Raw genomic sequence first — 18131 nt, forward strand, 5'->3', positions numbered from 1 at the left:
TATTGTGAATATATATATATCACAGAAAATTCTGCAAAGAATATGTTAGAGCTGCAAAGTTGAGTAATTTTTAAATTGTAATTTACAACTTATCCCATGCTATATAAACTTTCCCAGGACATTGAAAAAGAGGGAAGGCTCCCCAAGGTACATTAAGTAGCTTTACTCATAGCAAAAAATGACAAAATTACACACTAGCATATGTAAATTCAAACACAAAATATTCATTAAGCTTATGGATATAAATTATATATTCAAATTATCATTTTAAATGATGTCTGAAGAGATTGGAGTGTGCTATCCAGGCAAAATAGTGTTTCTAAGAGGGTAACTAAACAGTATTTTGAAATCTATTAGTATTTTACATTATATCACTAGGTCAAGGGAAAAAAATGGTGTGCACAGACTCTTCATTTGATGCTTTTGACAAAACTAAACTCAAATTCTGGGTTACAAATAAATCAAGTCAAAATACATGCACATTAATATAAAATTAGGGTTCTATAACCCTTACCTGAATCAATAGCCAAACTATCACTTAAGACTGAAACACTTGTCATGGTATAATTTCAGACAGTAATGAGAAAGAAATGCCTGCTTTCATGCTGTTATTTCATAGTGTTCTGAAATTCAGGCCCATACAATAATCTATAAAAGAGATATGAAATAAATTTATTGGAGAGAAGGACAATTGTTTGAGATGATAAGATTAGGTAGTATACTGCTATGAAATAAATATATTAAAAAATCAAATTTTCTTGTAGCCATATTAAAAATGTAAAAAAGAAAGAGGTGAAATTAATTTTAGTATGTATTTAACACCATATATTTAAAATATTATCACATGCAATTAATTTGAGAAACATTAATGAAATGTTTTAATTTTTTTCACACTATCTTCCAATCGCTTGAATTTAACACAGCATGTCTCAGATTGACAGGCCACATTTCAAGTGTTCAGTAGTTTGTGGCTGCTGTATTGGCCAGCTAGGTCTAGAGTAATGAAGTTGATCAACTAGAAATTGATTAGTGTACATAAAATAAATTAGTAATATGACCTGAATACAAAGAAAATTAATAGTAAACAGTTGGATCATAAAATGTGTATGGAGCAGTGTCCCAAATTCATTTGAGGATGAAGAAAACAGTATTATGTAAATGTTGCATATGTGTGTGTGTGAGTACTGTCTGTGTTATAGCAATTTGCATAAAATATTAGCCCATCCATGAGCTCTAGGTGTAGATCTTTGTTATATATGATAATAGCTAATTAAAAATCGACAGAAATGTGGTTATATAACAGGAAGAAACCTAAATATAGTTAGGAATTAGCTTAACTAGAAATGTCAGATCTACATAAAGAAAACTACAAAAAGTATATAGAGGATGGAAAAGTATAATTAAAAATAGAAACTAATACACTCCTAGATAAAAAGAATGCAGATGTGAAATTGTATATTTTTCTCCAGTGATTTTAAAGTATTATGCAAATTGGAGCAAAATTTCATATGTAATTCCAAAGTACAATTTGAAGTAAAATTGTGTAAGAATAGTTCAGAGATAAATGTACAGAATCAGGATTATTCTCCATAGTAAATTTATATTTTCTCACTAATCTGAAAAACTAAAAATTATGACATTAATACAAAAACTTGAAAGTCAAATTAGTTGACATGAGTCAAATTGCAGCTTTGCCATTTGCTATTTGTGTGACTTTGGGCAATTTATTCTATTGTATCTCAGTTTTCCTATGTATCCTTCTACATGGGATTCTTGGGAAGATCAAACAAGCTTTTATATGTATAGTACTTAGAATAATGCTTGGCAAATAGTAAACACTTAATATGGTGCAGTTATTTTGTTAGTTGCTGCTGTGTAATACTCCACCACCCCCCAAACTTGTTCATGAGTGAATAGGGCAGCTGGGCAGTTGTGCTGATAGGGGCAGGCTCGGCTGGTCTCAGCCTGCGTCTCTCATGCCTCTGCAGTCAGCTGGCTGGCCAGGTGGCATCACACTTGTCTGGGCTTCCTCCTTCACGTCTGGCTGTTGGCATGATTTGGGCTGAGTCCTTGAGGATGACTGGGATGTGTTCCTCTCTCATCCTCCTGCAGTCTAGCTATGCCTGCTGTTCACGTGGTAGTGTTATCAGGATTATAACAGGGAGAGTAGATGCTCTTTAAGTCCAGGCTTGGAACTGACACATTGTCATTTCCATTGCGTCCTGTCAGTCAAAGTGAGTCCATAGCCACCCAGATACAAGGAATGGGGAAGGGGATTTGATCTCTTCTTAGAAAGATCTGTATTATTACACTGAAAAATATCAGGTCCTTTGGACTGTCAAACACAGATGGTCCCACATGTAGTTCTCTAGTACTTGCCTAGATTCAAAACAGTTGCTTATATTTAAAGACAAGTTTAGAGAGCACGTAGGGACTGATGGAATGTTGTTGCTTTCTTGCAAAATTTCCTCAATTATTTATGCTTCACATATTATTACCATTTTCAACACGTGCTAATTTACTGGTGCCTTTTGGAACTCTGTAATACAATTAAGAAAAGAACCCTGTGAATTTTTATATTTAGTGTAACAGTGGTGCTGAGAATACTCAGTATAATTCACTATTTTCTTCATGAGGCTTTGTAAGTGAAATATCTTTCTGGTATCAGCCCTAATAACAGTTAGGCTTCTCCTGAATAATGATTTGTCTTTATCTCTGAATTCTCTAAACCAAAGCAGTGATTGTGCTTCCACTTTTTTATGGGAACTGGAAATATGAGAAATAGGTGGCTTTTCTCTCACAATTACACAGGACCTTAAGATAAACGTGTGTTAACCTAGCCTTACTCATGGATTCAGCCTGTTCTTCTAGGATGTATCGTCTCCTTGTTGGAATTTCCCCTGAATTTTTAAAACTCTTATTGCAAGCTTATTAATGTAAGCTGTCTGGAATAAGTTTTGGGAAAAAAAGCAAACATGGAATTCTGTCTTGCCTTTGGATACTGCCTTTGTTAATCTGCCACTCCAGTCTCTACCAGCAGTGTCCAGTTTATTGAGGCTCTGTGCTTTGGGCCTTTCCTGGTTGCCTGCCATTTATTCTCTATCTGTGAAGTTTATCTGTGGTCTTCTTCCTCAATCCATGACAATCTTCGAGGTTATAATCTCTGATTGATTCATTAGTATGATCTAAGTTTATGAATGGTTTTGGAAGATTGATGGCTTTTTATGTCAGTGATTTGTCTCTAATCTCTGTATTGTATTGAGAGAACTTTGACATTATAGAGGGAAATACAAAATATTAATTAGATTCATTCTCTCTCAAGTTTGTTTGCATCTCATTTCCCACAGGTTTAAACATCTGGGCAAAATAGCAAGTTAAAAGATGTCCTATATTTATTTTCTTTGGATAGATTAATAACATGTACATTGTAAAAAATTGGAATCCCAGAATAATTGCACTCTGTTCTGGAATAAACCAGACGTTTCCTCGATGACCCATGTGGGTCAGCTGAATTTTTGTTTTTCTTCTTAATGTGTAAGTGGTTGGAGTGGGGAGGAGAGGAGGGAGAAACTTTTAGTGGTTTGCTATAGTATATAAATATAATGAATGAGCTGACATTAAGGTAATTTGCCTTTCCTGCTTGGTAGAAATAGTTATCATTTTTCAAATCAAAGATTCTCATTATCTTCACTGAGATTAAACGTCTTTTCCACAACTGAAGTATAATAGTGAATTTTAGATTCTGTCATACCAATACACTTGTCCAATATCTCCCTATAAAAACCTTCTCTTGCCTAAGTTTTAGTGATTCCACATTGCGACCTCTGGTTTTTGTTTCATCTCCCCTCCATTCTTGTGTCCCCTCTTATTTATTTTTCTGAGTTACAGTCTTTCTGTTTTGTCATGCATCCCTAAGTCTCAATTATAATTCATATGCAAATGACTCTTAGATCTCAATGTCTAGCCAGTTATTTCTCCTGCAATATAAGCTATATATCCAAATAACTGCAGAAAATTTCTGCTCATATGTTCTAAAGTTATATCAAATTGTTCTCAAGCCTGGCCTTTTCTCACTGCTCTAGCAAAGTTACTATGATTTACCATGTTGTACAAGAAAAACATGTGGGCATCAACCTTGGTTCTTTCCTGACTTTTATTATCCATGTGCAGTCAATCACGAAATTCTGTGGATTCCGTCTCCTAAAGATTTCTCTGCTGTGTCAGTCTCTATCTTCATCTCGCTGCCTTGGCAGGAACCAACCCTTTCTTCTGGAGTGGGCTTCAAACAGTTCTGCTGAGGCAGATATTCCTGTAAAATCAAATGTTGCTTCATCCAATCTCACTGAAAACACATAGATATATACTGTGGTTGTTTTGGGTTTTTTTTTAATCAATTGTCATTTTTAGCTAAGGCTGTAGTAGGCATGCAAACAGTTTCCAGGACAGTCAGTTTTTAGTGGCGGAGCAGTGACCAGAATAATATATAGCATATTCCCTTGGGAATGGGGAAAAGATCTTACTTTGGTGGCATCAGAGGCAGCTCAGCATGCCCTTGAGGAAATTTTGGGACCTGGTAAACTAAATCAATCTGAGAACATGTTGTGCCATGTTGAGCTTTATGAAAATACTTTAGTAATTTGTGTCCTTTAACATTAAAAGTAATTTATCTCCTATAACTCTGATGGTTGGTGTGCTTTTGTCTATCCCATCAAGAAGTTTTGATTCCCAAGTACCCACACACTGGGGTCATCACAACAGTTTTCTAACTAGGTTCTCTATTTCCATACCAACCCTAAGGATTGCCTTGAGAATGAGCATTCTAAAAAGGTAGATCTTGCTGTACCTAGAATTTATGAGGGGCTTTTATTATAAAGTCCAAACTCTAACACGCCATCCTAGAAAATCCATGGAGTGCCCCCTGCTCACGTCTGCAGTTTAATCATCAAATTTCAGCTAGATGCCGGATCCCCTACACCCTGAAAGTTTCTTTTAGGTAATACGCCTTTTTGGTATTTATTATATAATTTTATTCTGATTTTAGGTATTATGTAATTCTATTCTGATTTTAGGTATTATGTAATTCTATTCTGATTTTAAATATTAAGTAATTATTCAACACTTAAATTTGCAATTCTGCTTGTCAGTCTCCTCCACTAGAAGAAAGCGGTGATTGCAGACACTCTTGGTCCTTTCCACCATTATACACCCAGGGCTTGAGATTGCCTAGTGTGTACTAAGTGCCAACCAAATATTTGTAAAATGAATAAATTTGGGAGATTATCAGTTATTTTTAATAATTTAACATTCCTTTTTCATTAATGTACACTGATAATCTTTTAGATTCCTTTTTCATTACACTGATAAATAATATTTTTAGAATTTTATATGAAATTTTTATAAATTATAGTTATTTTAATTGATGTAGAAAAAAATCAGAAAATATATATTGAAAGTTAGAAAAATATATGTAAATATAAGAATATGTAGTTTTTAACTGAATACAAGTAGATTTTGAAAAGTTTAAAACATTGCTATTTCTATGGCACTTAAATAATTATATAATTTTGCTTATAGTTCTTTTAGGAAACTTGAACCAACTCTGCTTCCATCTGTGAACAAAATGTTAGAATATCATGAGCTCCTCAACATTTTATTTTTAATATCATGATAAGTAAAAGAAATGCACTACAATGTAGATTTTCTCTTTGACTTGAATTGTATTATTTTATTAATTTTGCACTTTGGTTTTTTAAGCACTGTGCCAGTTTGAATGTATTGTGTCCCCCAAAACACCATTATCTTTGATGTAGTCTTGCCTGGGCAGATGTATCACTGTTGATTAGATTGTAATTCTTTGAGGGTTTCCATGGAGATGCGCCCCACCCGACTGTGGGTGATGACTCTGATTGAATAATTTCCATGGAGGTGTTACCCCACCCATTCAGGGTGGGTCTGAATTAAATCACTGGAGCCATATAAATGAGCTGACAAACAGAGGGAACTCAGTGCAGCTTTGAGTGACATTTTGAAGAGCAACTGAGAGTGACATTTTGAAGAGGAGCCACAGCCAAGAGGGACAGTTTGAAGAATGCAAGGAAGCTGAGAGAGGAACTGCAGTTTTCAGAGACATTTTGGAGACGGCCTTTGAAAGCAGACTTTTGCTCTAGAGAAGCTAAGAGAGGAAAAACGCCCCAAGAGCAAGTGAGAGTGACATTTTGGAGAGAAGCTGAAGCCTAGAGAGGAACATCGTGGGAGAAAGACATTTTGAAACCAGAACTCTGGAGCAGACGCCAGCCACGTGCCTTCCCAGCTAACAGAGGTTTTCCGGACGCCATTGGCCATCCTCCAGTGAAGGCACCCAATTGCTGATGTTACCTTGGACACTTCATGGCCTTAAGACTGTAACTGTGTAACAAAGTAAAACTCTTTTATAAAAGCCAATCCATTTCTGGTGTTTTGCATTCCAGCAGCATTAACAAACTATAACAAGCACATATTTGATAGTCTTTTTGAAAATCTGCATTTTTTTTTATCAAAACAGGTCCAATTTGGAATAATTTTCCCAGTAGAGAGGTATGAAAAGTGACTGTTCCATTCATATTTGTTTACAAAAATTTCTTGAAGTGGGAGATAGAGTTTGCATCTGTAGCATCATTTCGAGGTGCAAATATCTAGATAAACTAGATAAGCAAGTAATTTAGACAAGATTTTTAAAATCTCTCAACTTTCATTTATTGCCAGTCCCACCTTATTCTTTAACATTTTGTGTGTTGTGTTGGCCTGTTTATTAAGCCTATTGCAAGGAATTGGTTATTTATATCAATTAATTCTCAATACATTGTATATTAATTTATAGTTTATAATCTCATTTAACACTTTTTTCCTCAATAAATCCTGCAGTGAGTTTCGTTGCTACCTGCCATACAGGTGAGGAAATTTAGCCTCAAATGGATTTAAGCGATTGCTTCCAACCATAGTGTGCAACAGTTGCTTCTTTGACTAGCTGACAAAAAAATGCATGCTTAATAATGGCCATACCTGCCATCCTTGGAAACGTGAATTTTAGACTGATTTTTGTTAAAACAGGATAATTAACTTGGGAATTGAATTTAGTAAGCTGGATACATCTGTGCTCTTTATTCTAAAGGAAACCCATAGGGCAAAGTAATTGATAGCAGGAAAATGATTAGCTTTTCTTCCCTTGATTATCTTTAGTCAAATGCTATGTGTAGTTCCATAAAACAGTTAAGTTGAACCTTAGGAAACTGCCAATATTTGATCAGTTTTTGTTTACAAAATAACAATTTTATTTATTTTGACCTAGTATGTGATTTATCTTCCTTCAAGGTTTTCATGTGCTCTTCTTTTGCCTAAATCATACTTTCCCAATCAATTCATATTTTTCATTTAACTATTAGCTCATTTACTGTGTTGCCAAACTGAGAAATGTTTTCTTTATCTCACATCAAAACTCACATTATTTTCTTCTTTTTTCCCCAGTTATTTTGAATAACAACTTTATTAATTATAAATGTATTTTCCTGCCTTTCATGAGGTATGTTTTTGTTTGCTTTTTGTATTCCTGCCTTTCACGCATCTTTTTGTATGCACACCTTCCTCAGCAAAAATTGGACTATAGCATGAACAATGGGCCTGAGAGGTCATGTGTGTGATTCATGGGCCCAAAGGATGGCAAACCAGCTGTGGCATCAGCTTGCACTCTGAACCAGCCAAACTACTCACCTAAAATATTTAGCTAACTTGAATCTCAATATAATTATACATAAAATGAGAACAATAATGTAGTTTATTCCATATGGTCAGTGTGAAGATTAGCTAAGAGAGTGTAAGAACAGTGCCTGGTCCACAGGAAAAATCTCCTTAAAAAGTGGTTATTGTAGATTCTCTAGGCAGACAAGATATGTTTTCATTATAGATTCCAAAGTACTATAAATAGGAAATAGAATGTGTTAAGTGAGAAAGAAATTGGACAAAGTTCTAACTAGAGAGTAAAAGAAAAAGGAAAATTTGTCATAATTTGGAATTATTTTCATTGCCTATTTCCCACTCCCTCAAACCACACAGTGTTCTTTGTATATACTTTTGATATATAATATGGCTTTGCTCCTCTCATGAATACATAAGGCCTGGTTAAATAATTTAAAAATCTGGGGTATTGGGCCCTCTTTCTTTCTTTCTTTCTTTTTTTATAAGTGCAGCAAATAAGGGTTTTTTTTAGAATTTTATTTGAAAATTGAAACAAAAACTTTTCCATTGTTGTATTAAAAAGAAGTGAACAACCCCTGGTTGAGACTTGTGGAATCATTTATGATGACCTGTTGATCCTATTGATAGCTGCTCTGTGTTTTCATGAAAAATATACATGTTCAAGGTTACTTTGATAGCATTAATTATACCTGATATGTGACTGAATCTGCTATAGCAGTGGCTTTCAATTTTGTGTAGTAGTGAAGACCAATAAGACATATAATGTTATTGAAAACCCAGTTTACACAGCAAATAGTATCTGAGGTGTGTTCATTGGAAAAGGGGCAGAGTGATGAAACTCTGCTTATTCAGTTACCTATACATATGCATGGAGTAGTCAGATTAATTAAAAGGACTGTATAACATATACACAGTCAAAATCTCTCCAGTGGTCTTACGCCTTCACACATGAAAGGGAGACATTTTCAACATTCAGTCTGATGCCCATGTTTCCTACAGAATCTCAGGTACTAAGATAGAGTGCTTCCTTATCTAAAAATCAAGACTGCATATGCCAACAAGACAAGCATGAATCTTAAAATTTGCTCTTTATCTCAGGTTACCAAATATACGTATAATGAGGTTACTCTCAACATTCAAGACATTGTCCTATGCAAATCCCAAGAGCATGTTTTCATGGAGAAAACACCTACCAGATGTGCTGATTGTGAGAAGGCAAAGTATTTGACAAATTAAGAAATTTAGCCTAAAAATGCATTCTAAAAGGAAGTATTAGTGCATTTATTATTTTAATCTTATAAAACTGAAGCTCAGAAAAAGTAAGTAAATTTCTTATGGGCACAGTTCAAGTAAGTGGCAAAGCCAGAATTCAGACTTTTGGTTTGTCATGCCCCTCCCTTCACCTGCCGATTCAGAATCTTTTTATAATCCAACATAAGAGCATAACCCTGAAATACTACCATATCCACCTTTACTATTTTAGGCATGGATTGAAAGAAAATGTTTTCTTTATTGGATTATTTAATTAACAGTATATTGTGATTTAATTAGCAATGTGCTGTCAGGAAAAAGGCAAATCAGTCTATAGAAGTAACGTACAAATCGCATTAGTTTCACAAGGGTTCTTTGAACGATAACCTTATAAATTTGGGTCTGTCATCTCGCAACTGAGAATTTTTTTGTTTGGCACATTGTTAAAAGCGCTTTAATTTCTTAAAATTCAAAACAATCACTTCTGTAATCAATTTACTTTAATTTCCAGAATTAATTAAAATCTCACTATGTGATCTTGACAGCATATCTCTTCTTTGACAATAATGAACTATTTGAGTGGCATATTCATGTCGTAAAAGAAAAGAATTGAGATCTGATTTGTTCATATTTTCATTCCTTTTTTTTATGATTTGGGATGGAAAGAAAGAAGGGAGGGAGGAATGTAGGAAAAGAGGGAAGAAGGAAGACTTGAAACATGAACAGCAAAGCTTTGAGAACTTCTAACAAGGTTAGTGAAAGAAATTCATTTGGTCCCTCAAAGGAATTTATCTATCTTCTAATATAACATTCCTTTGAATGGGGCAAATAAACCTATTTTTAACCTGACAAAAGACTATGACATTCTTCACCAGTTTGATGGTTACCCATTGCAAAGTCTTTAATGATTTTGTAAAGCAATTACAATAAAAGCAAATATAAAAAAATAATAATATTAAAATTTTTCAAAAATAAAAATACTTTCCTTATTTTCTTTTAGGTAATTCAGACCATTAGTGCAGTGGATAGAGATGAATCCATAGAAGAGCACCATTTTTGCTTTCATCTATCTATGGAAGACACAGTGAACTCAAGTTTTACCATCATAGATAATCAAGGTAATGGGCTTCACTCATAATGATTTTTGTAAATCATGTTTGACTTTGGGAGAATTTATAACATTCACATTTTTACTGTTCCAACAATGTGATACTGTTGATAAGTAGGGCAAAAGAGTGACAATGAAAATAGAAAACAACACTAAAAGTCAAGACCTGAAAATGCTGACCTCCTTTCTCCCTGAATGTCTTTAAATTATAAGCCCTTTTTAACGTCATCGGTGATTGTAAGATCTTGTACAGTCTGAATGACCCTGCAAATATAATTGCAGTTCTGACGCAGTATTCCTTTCGCATCCTCATATAGCTCAAACTTCAATCTATTTCTGAGGAAGAGAATGATATATACTTAACTTACGATCATGTCAGCTTCATTGATTCAAAGACTCTTAGAGTCATTAATGAGGAACTATAAATACATGAAATTGGTGTGAGGTTTTTCTCTTTCATTCTAACTTTGGAAGGTATTTTATCAATCTAAAGAGAAAAGCATCCTGAAGGATTTTGTGTGGAGAGACATATTTCTTTACCTTCCTTGTGAGAGTGTATTAACTTTTATACAGTCACCCTTTTTCCGTAATTTTAGTAAAGGACTTTTTGCCCTTATTTTAATTTTTCTTTATTTCTCAAAGATTTGAAAAATTATAAAGCTCATTACTCATGAATCTGTAAACAAATGCCTTGCAGCTTTCATTTCTTGCAATTGAGTATAACATTCGATCCAGGGGGGATCTTTTGTGAAAGAGAAAAAATGCCTACCTGTTTTTCTCCCTTTTGCTATTGTCAAATTTCCCAGTGAAGGGAGCACAATATACTTAGGATAAAACATGCAAATATTAATGTAATCTAAGCTCTAGCTTAGATTTGATTATATTAATATATAAAAGAATTATTAGATATGATTATATTAATATAAAATAATTATCGGGCAAAATAAACATTGAAACATAAAAATAATTGATTTGTTTTAATGCTTGAGGTTACAAGTAATTTCATAAATTATATATTGAAAACAATCTAAACTGTCTCTCACCTCTTAAATATGCCTAGTAAATAAAATCACATGAGTTTTATAGTCTTTGAGAGAATGGTAGTCTTGTTTTTAAAAACATGATTTGTGAAAAGTCATAAATAGGCATACATTTAAAAGAGTTCCATTTCTTTTCATTTTACTGCTATCATCTTCCAAATTTTATCTGGTATTAACAGAAAAAATTGGAGTGGGGGGGGGGGGCTGATGATTTAAAAAAAAAAAAAAAATCCTGAAGGGAAAACCTAGTTCTGAAGCAAAAGAAATTGTACTGAAAAAGGTTACTTAGCTGGGATTTGAGGAAGAACAGTTTCAAATGTGCTTGAAGTATATATTGTTCATTTTTGTTATTTTTTTAAATATACTGTCTAGATGAATTAATAAATATGACTAATACTGAGTATTCTCTGAATTTTAAATAGAAAATGAGTTTAGAATGTCAAAATGAAGTAAAAAAAATTCTAATAGGATCTTTTCTACCAAGTAAAATTAACCCTTTTGTCTCAATAGTAAAGCATGTTTTTTTTGATCATTCATTGTGATAGATAATTTTGAAAAATCTCACATATTTGCAGTATTTGTGAAAATAATAGGTTGCAGCTATTAGAAAGAAACACTGTGTCATGTGTAATTAATCCAAATGAAACTGATATTGGCATCCTAAATTTAGGACCAGTTGCTCCTATACAAATATTGATATTTAATTTAAAAGCTCTTTTACTTTATGTGTTCCATATATATGGTCCCTGTCTTTCTCAAAAGGCATGTTAGAATCGATTTAAATAATTCATTTAATGACATAATTGGAGTTTAGTTAATGTCAAAAACATTAAAAATTTGTTGGGTGGATCTTTTAATTATCTTTTTACCAGAAATTTCTCCTTCCATTCATTTGGCCTTATTTGCTTATATCTCTATATTGTTGCCTCTAGTACATATGACTGGCATGAATTTCTTTTATATTGTAAAACAGTTATGAACATGGATTTTTTTTTTAGATAACACAGCTGTAATTTTGACTAATAGAACTGGTTTTAGCCTTCAAGAAGAGCCTGTCTTCCTCATGTCCATCTTAATTGCTGACAACGGAATCCCATCACTTACAAGTACCAACACCCTTACCATCTCTGTCTGTGACTGTGGGGACGGTGGGAGCACACAGTCCTGCAGTAGTAAGGAACTTCTACTTTCCATGGGATTCAGGACAGAAGTCATAGTTGCTGTTCTGATCTGTAGCATGATGATGTTTGGTAAGTAGTGCTGTATTGAATACCTCTTCATGTATTTAAAAATCACAACACATCTATAAACCAGTTAATTCCAATACAGCAGGGTAGTGTGTGTGCCTATGTGCATGTGTGTGTATGAGTTCAACCACTCTTCTGAATGCCATTAAAATTCTTAAACCAAATGGAGTAAGTGAAAAATGGAGTGAATAAATACGCACTTCAAGCTGAAACTCAGTGATCCCTGAATTGCACAAGTATGTATGTGCGTGTCTGTTTATGCACCTTTTGCATTGCAAAAAAATGTTTTATAAAATTAGTAACAATCATGATGGACAGCCTCTGTTGCATGTTTATTACACTTAAGTACTTATGTGCCTTATACAATTTAATCCTCACAATAATCTTATGAAATAGCAACTATTATCACCTGCATTGTATAGATCAGAAACTGAAACTCCAAGACTTAACATGTTCTGCCAAGGGTCAGACAGTGAGTAAATGATGTGCTGAGATTCCATAACTACAACACACTATTATGGAATACTGCAATGCAACTGACTAATACCAGAATACCAAAGAAAGTAAAGTTTAGGATTGAAGAATGCAAAATTTAATCAAAGTATTAAACAGAAAAGAAACCTTCCAAAAAACTGCTCCATTTGTTTTTGTTTTGCTTTGTTTTTTTCACAACTAAGTATTTTACTCATTTCACAGATAAGATAACTGAACCCCAAAATGCCTTAGTCAGGCTTTCAGGACTATAAGTAATTCATCTAACATGACCCTTTCCCCTTCAGTAGCACACCAGAACTTGTAATCATAACTCTGCTTTTGCTTCTCTTGTAACTTCATATCAAACCCAACACAGCATTTTGAGTGTTGTTGAGAGTTATATTGACCAATGTTTCTGGAATTTCAACCTCACCATGCAAACTGACATATGATAGATATTTCAGGACTTGCTTTGTCTTCACTCTCCTCATCTTTCTCAAAGCTTCAAAAGCCACACATGCCTCTTTCAGCCAACATTTTCATCCTTTGATTTCAGCTCAGATTTTCAAGTTATTTTTAATGACATATGACCATAAACTCTATTTTAGAGCTACATAACTAGATATAAGAGGCAAGAAACAGTAAAAACACAGTGCTTGGGGCTGCAAATCACGGCTCTTTGCTAGTTTTGTGACCCAAACTTGTGACTTCATGTCTCTGAGCCAATTTCCTCATCTTTAATAAGGGACAATGCTAACATAAGGATTAAATCAACAAATAAATGCAAAGCTTTTAGAGTAATTCCTGGCACACCATTTTTAGCCAATAAATGTTAACTTAAAAAATAATTATGGCAAAAAGCTTTGCCTCAATGATGATTATCAAACTGATAAGTCATGTTTATCGTCTATTAACATGGATCATTGGTTACTAAGAATGAAAACTCTGTACAGATTGGAAAATTGCCCCCATTCCACTTATATTTTAATATGTGAGAATAAAATAATTTTTAAATTTATAATTTAAATTGCTCATCAAAAACAGTTCTCGGTATTTATATGATGTTTCCCCTCTAAATCACAGCCAAGAAGATGGCTACACTTCCTTATCTCATTTTGTAAGTTCCTTTTGTGAATTTTCAACAAGAAACATATGCGTTTTTCTTAGAGTCATAAAATCCCAGCTCAGTATATCAGGGTCCATGTCTTGAACTTGTCACAAAAGCAAAGTTAATGGAGTTTATAACGTTCCACCTGCGTTAATTAAATATTGCCCTACGCCTTCTTTGTCAGGTTTTATTTTTTTGATCCTGGGTCTAAAACAACGAAGAAAACAGACTCTTTTTCCCGAGAAACGTGAAGATTTTGGAGAGAACATATTCAGATATGATGATGAAGGGGGTGGAGAAGACGACACAGAGGCCTTCGATGTCGCACAGCTGAGGAGGAGCACCGTGATGCGGGGACACAAGGCTCGAAGAAACGCCACCACTGAACTCCGGAGCCTGTACCGGCAGTCCTTGCAGGTGGGTCCAGACAGTGCCATATTCAGGAAATTCATTCTAGAAAAGCTCGAGGAGGCTGATACTGATCCCTGCGCCCCTCCCTTTGACTCCCTACAGACCTATGCTTTTGAGGGAACAGGGTCATTAGCTGGATCCCTTAGCTCCTTGGGATCAGGAATCTCTGATCAGGATGAAAATTTTGATTACCTTAATGAATTGGGACCTCGCTTTAAAAGGTTAACATGCATGTTTGGTTCTGCAATGCAGTCAAATCACTAGATTTTTTGTTATTAAAATTTTAAAGATGCTAATGTGTCTGTGGGTAGGTTGAGAGTCTCTTGGTAATTGGGACAAGCCCATATCATGAAAAAATCCCCAGTTGTGTGTGGGTAGACCAGCAATCTGGGGGTGGGGAGGGGCTGCTGCTTTATAGCACTTGCTGATTTCCTTGCAGTAAATGCAGGTAATTTCAAGATACACACGAGATACCACCAAATGTTGGAAATACTAATATTCACATTTCTTGTGCCATTGCCATCCAGCTAGCATCCCAGTGAAACATTCCTCTATCTTTTTCAATATAATCCAATCCAAATGCTCCAAATTTTTGAGTGGTTAATGTGGGAAAGCCACTAAGTTAGTTCATCTTAGTATTATTTTCATTTCTCTATTTTTTTAATCTTACAAATTGAGTATAAAATGTTTATATGTGTAAGTTCCTGATATTACAAAGACAAACACTCGTGAGTACTTTGGGGACTATATAAAAGCCTTTAAATAATTTATTATGTATGAATAAGTAGGCTTCTCACTTCCCACTTTGATATTTTCAATTTTTCGCCAAGTTCACCATTTAAAATTGATTTCAATTTGGACACATACATGGTATGTGGCAGTTAATCAAAACTATATTGCATATATTTGTGTTGTTTTTAATACTAAATCATTGTATATAAAGGGGTCATGAAATTATATTTAAGAAATTTTCATATGTTATATTCATATGCTACCCAAACTATATTTCATGGCAACATATAATGGCAACATACATGTCAACATTTATTCATCATTAAATTTAAACTTTATGCAACTGGTGGAAAGGTTGTAAAACCTCTAAGTTAAATTTTTTGCTACAGAAAATGATACAGAAACCTGAAAGGAGCACTGGATTCATGCTTGAATGAATAGTCATCTTAAATATTATGATCAACTGCACTCTCTCTTACCGTGCCTAAAATAAAACATGATACAATTCTTAGCAGTTCTTTTTTTGTTAAGAGCTTTGAATAAGACTGATTTCTGAGTGTCATTTTTTTTATTATGGAATGTAAAATTAGGTGCATAGTTGGTTTTATGGTACATTATAAAGGAAATAAATGCTAAGCTGTTAGACATAAAGCTTTATGGTAACATTAGATAATAAGATAATAAAACACTTTAATTTTGATCCACCTTTTAAAGAATGGTCCTTATTCTGTCCAAATCAAGATGGGATTCAAAATTCAGAGTTTGAACAAACAGAAATCAGTGAATAAAATGTCTTCAAAATTGGTTTATATGCTAATTTCTGATTAATAGTATGTGAGATTGAGTTGAATCAAATTGGCCATATATGGTTAAATAAAATATTTTGAATATTTTTGACATATGGTTAGAATAATTGAATGGATGCAATGATTTTTTTCTATTCCCTGTACTCTGAAACTTAAACATCCATGGACTGGAATAGAATAGAGTTTTTCAAAGATCTGAATCAGGTACAATTATGCCAACAACACAGATAACATTTTTAAAAAGCCAGAGAAAATCTGATTTAACATATAAAAACTTAGTAAAATATTTGAAAATAGATGAAATGAAATAAACTGTAGTAAATCTTTATGCATTCACATTGTTATTGTAGATTTTAATAAAGGCTAATCAATGGAGATTCTTATGAAAACAGCACAAAATCACATTAATAACTTCAGTACTTAAATACCACCCTTAGTTGACTCACATGTTTATACAGAAGCCATATTTTACTCATGGCTAAAACATGAAAATATTTATAGCCTTTGTAGGAAGCAGATAATATAAGCAGTAATATAAACCCAGTCAGCACCTGTGCTTGAGCCTCATGGAACTGAGTTTGAATTAGTTCTCTTTTCTTAAAATAACCGTGTGAAAGAATTGAAAGCATGGACTCAAAGCAGATATTTGCATGCTGATGTTCTTTGTGGCATTATTCACAATTATCAAAAGATGGAAGCATATCAAGTGACCATCAGCTGATGAATGGATAAACAAAATGCCATATATACATACAATGGAATATTATTCAGCTGTAAAAAAATGATGAAATCTTGATACATATGACAACATGGATGACCTAGAAGACATCATGTTGAGTGAAATAAGCCAGACACAAAAGGACAGCTATTGTATGATATCACTGATATGAAATTATTAAAATAAGCAAATCAGAGTCTAGAATATAGGTTAAGGGGGAAGGGGTGATGAGAGGGAATAGAGAGTTAAGGCTTAAAATGTAGAGAGTTTCTATTTGGAATGATGGCATGTTTGGTAATGGATGGTGGTGATGGTAGCACAACGTTGTGAATGTAATTAAAAGCACTGAAATATATATTTGAATGTGATTAAAAGGGGAAATGTTAGATTGTATATATGATGACAATAAAATTTTTTACAAAAATCTATGGAACCACGTTACAAATATAGTGAACCCTAAGTTAAACCATGGACTGTAGTTAGTAGAATTGTAAAAATGTGCTATCATCAATTGTAGCAAATGTTGCACACCAATGCAAGGTGTTAATAATAGGGTGGTATATGGGAATCCTATATTTTATGCATGTTTGTTCTGTAAACCCACAACTTCTCTAATAAAAAAATAAAATAAAAATGCCTGTGCAAACTTATGAAGCTGCTTAATTTTTCCAGGCCTGTAAAATGAGTTCCATCTACCTATTTCACATGGTGGTTGTGACAAATAATAAAATCTGTAAAACAAGCTGCACAGCATAACCTGACCAAAACTAAGGGTACCATAAATAACATGGCATCACTGCAATAGCTGATGAACTTCTGTGGGGACACCCCAATCGTTTCATTTCTAGCACTGAGAAGTCCCAATGGCTTGCTGGCACATTTGAAACATAAATCAACCTCCTGACCAGACCCATAAATAGGCCATGTCTTATCCCATTGGCTGCTTGTTTCTGCTTCTCTCTTCCTCCCACTCTCAACCTCATTTACTTTACTCAGGGTCTTGTGGATCTTCACACACCAGTCACACACAGATAGATCAGTGTTCATGGCCTTTAACAGGATGTGTTCTAGGCCTGAAAAAATCTTCCCCCAGACGCTCATATTTTTCATTTCTTCACTTCACTCAGCTCTATGTTACCTTTGCTTCCTCAGAGAGCCCTTCCTGACCCTGTCCACCTCCTGTGGCACTTGTTCTGCCTTGCTTTCCATCAAATGACTTATCCACCCGGTATTATATTATTTATGTATTTCAATTTTCACTGTCTTTCTCTCTTAGTAGTGTGTAAGCCCCAAGTGGACATGAAATTGTCCATCTTGTTCATTTGTTAGTGTCTGAAACTGGTTCCAGCTCATAGTAAGTTCCCAATAATTATTTTATCAATGAATGTAATAGTTAAACTCAGTCTTTTTACTTAGTCATGGGCAGAAGTCACCTTGACTCCTTTTTAATGTAAATATGGAATTATGTATTTATCAAAACAGGTTAGCACTAGGTAGCTATTTGGTAC

General features: G+C 34.0%; 1 protein-coding gene across 2 annotated transcripts in view; it reads left to right on the forward strand.

The window, feature by feature from the left end:
* Positions 1-16616, forward strand: part of CDH19 (cadherin 19) — a 114696-nt gene extending 98080 nt beyond the window's left edge. For both annotated transcript variants that reach the window (XM_037806338.1, XM_037806337.1), the window contains 3 exons: positions 9980-10097; positions 12126-12377; positions 14141-16616. In XM_037806338.1, the coding sequence (XP_037662266.1) occupies positions 9980-10097; positions 12126-12377; positions 14141-14631 (861 nt within the window). In that variant the 3' untranslated portion in view covers positions 14632-16616. The remainder of the gene's footprint in view (positions 1-9979; positions 10098-12125; positions 12378-14140) is intronic.
* The last annotated feature ends 1515 nt before the right edge of the window (positions 16617-18131 follow it).

Source organism: Choloepus didactylus, chromosome 16 (assembly GCF_015220235.1).
Source record: "Choloepus didactylus isolate mChoDid1 chromosome 16, mChoDid1.pri, whole genome shotgun sequence".
NCBI classification, from domain to species: domain Eukaryota; kingdom Metazoa; phylum Chordata; class Mammalia; order Pilosa; family Megalonychidae; genus Choloepus; species Choloepus didactylus.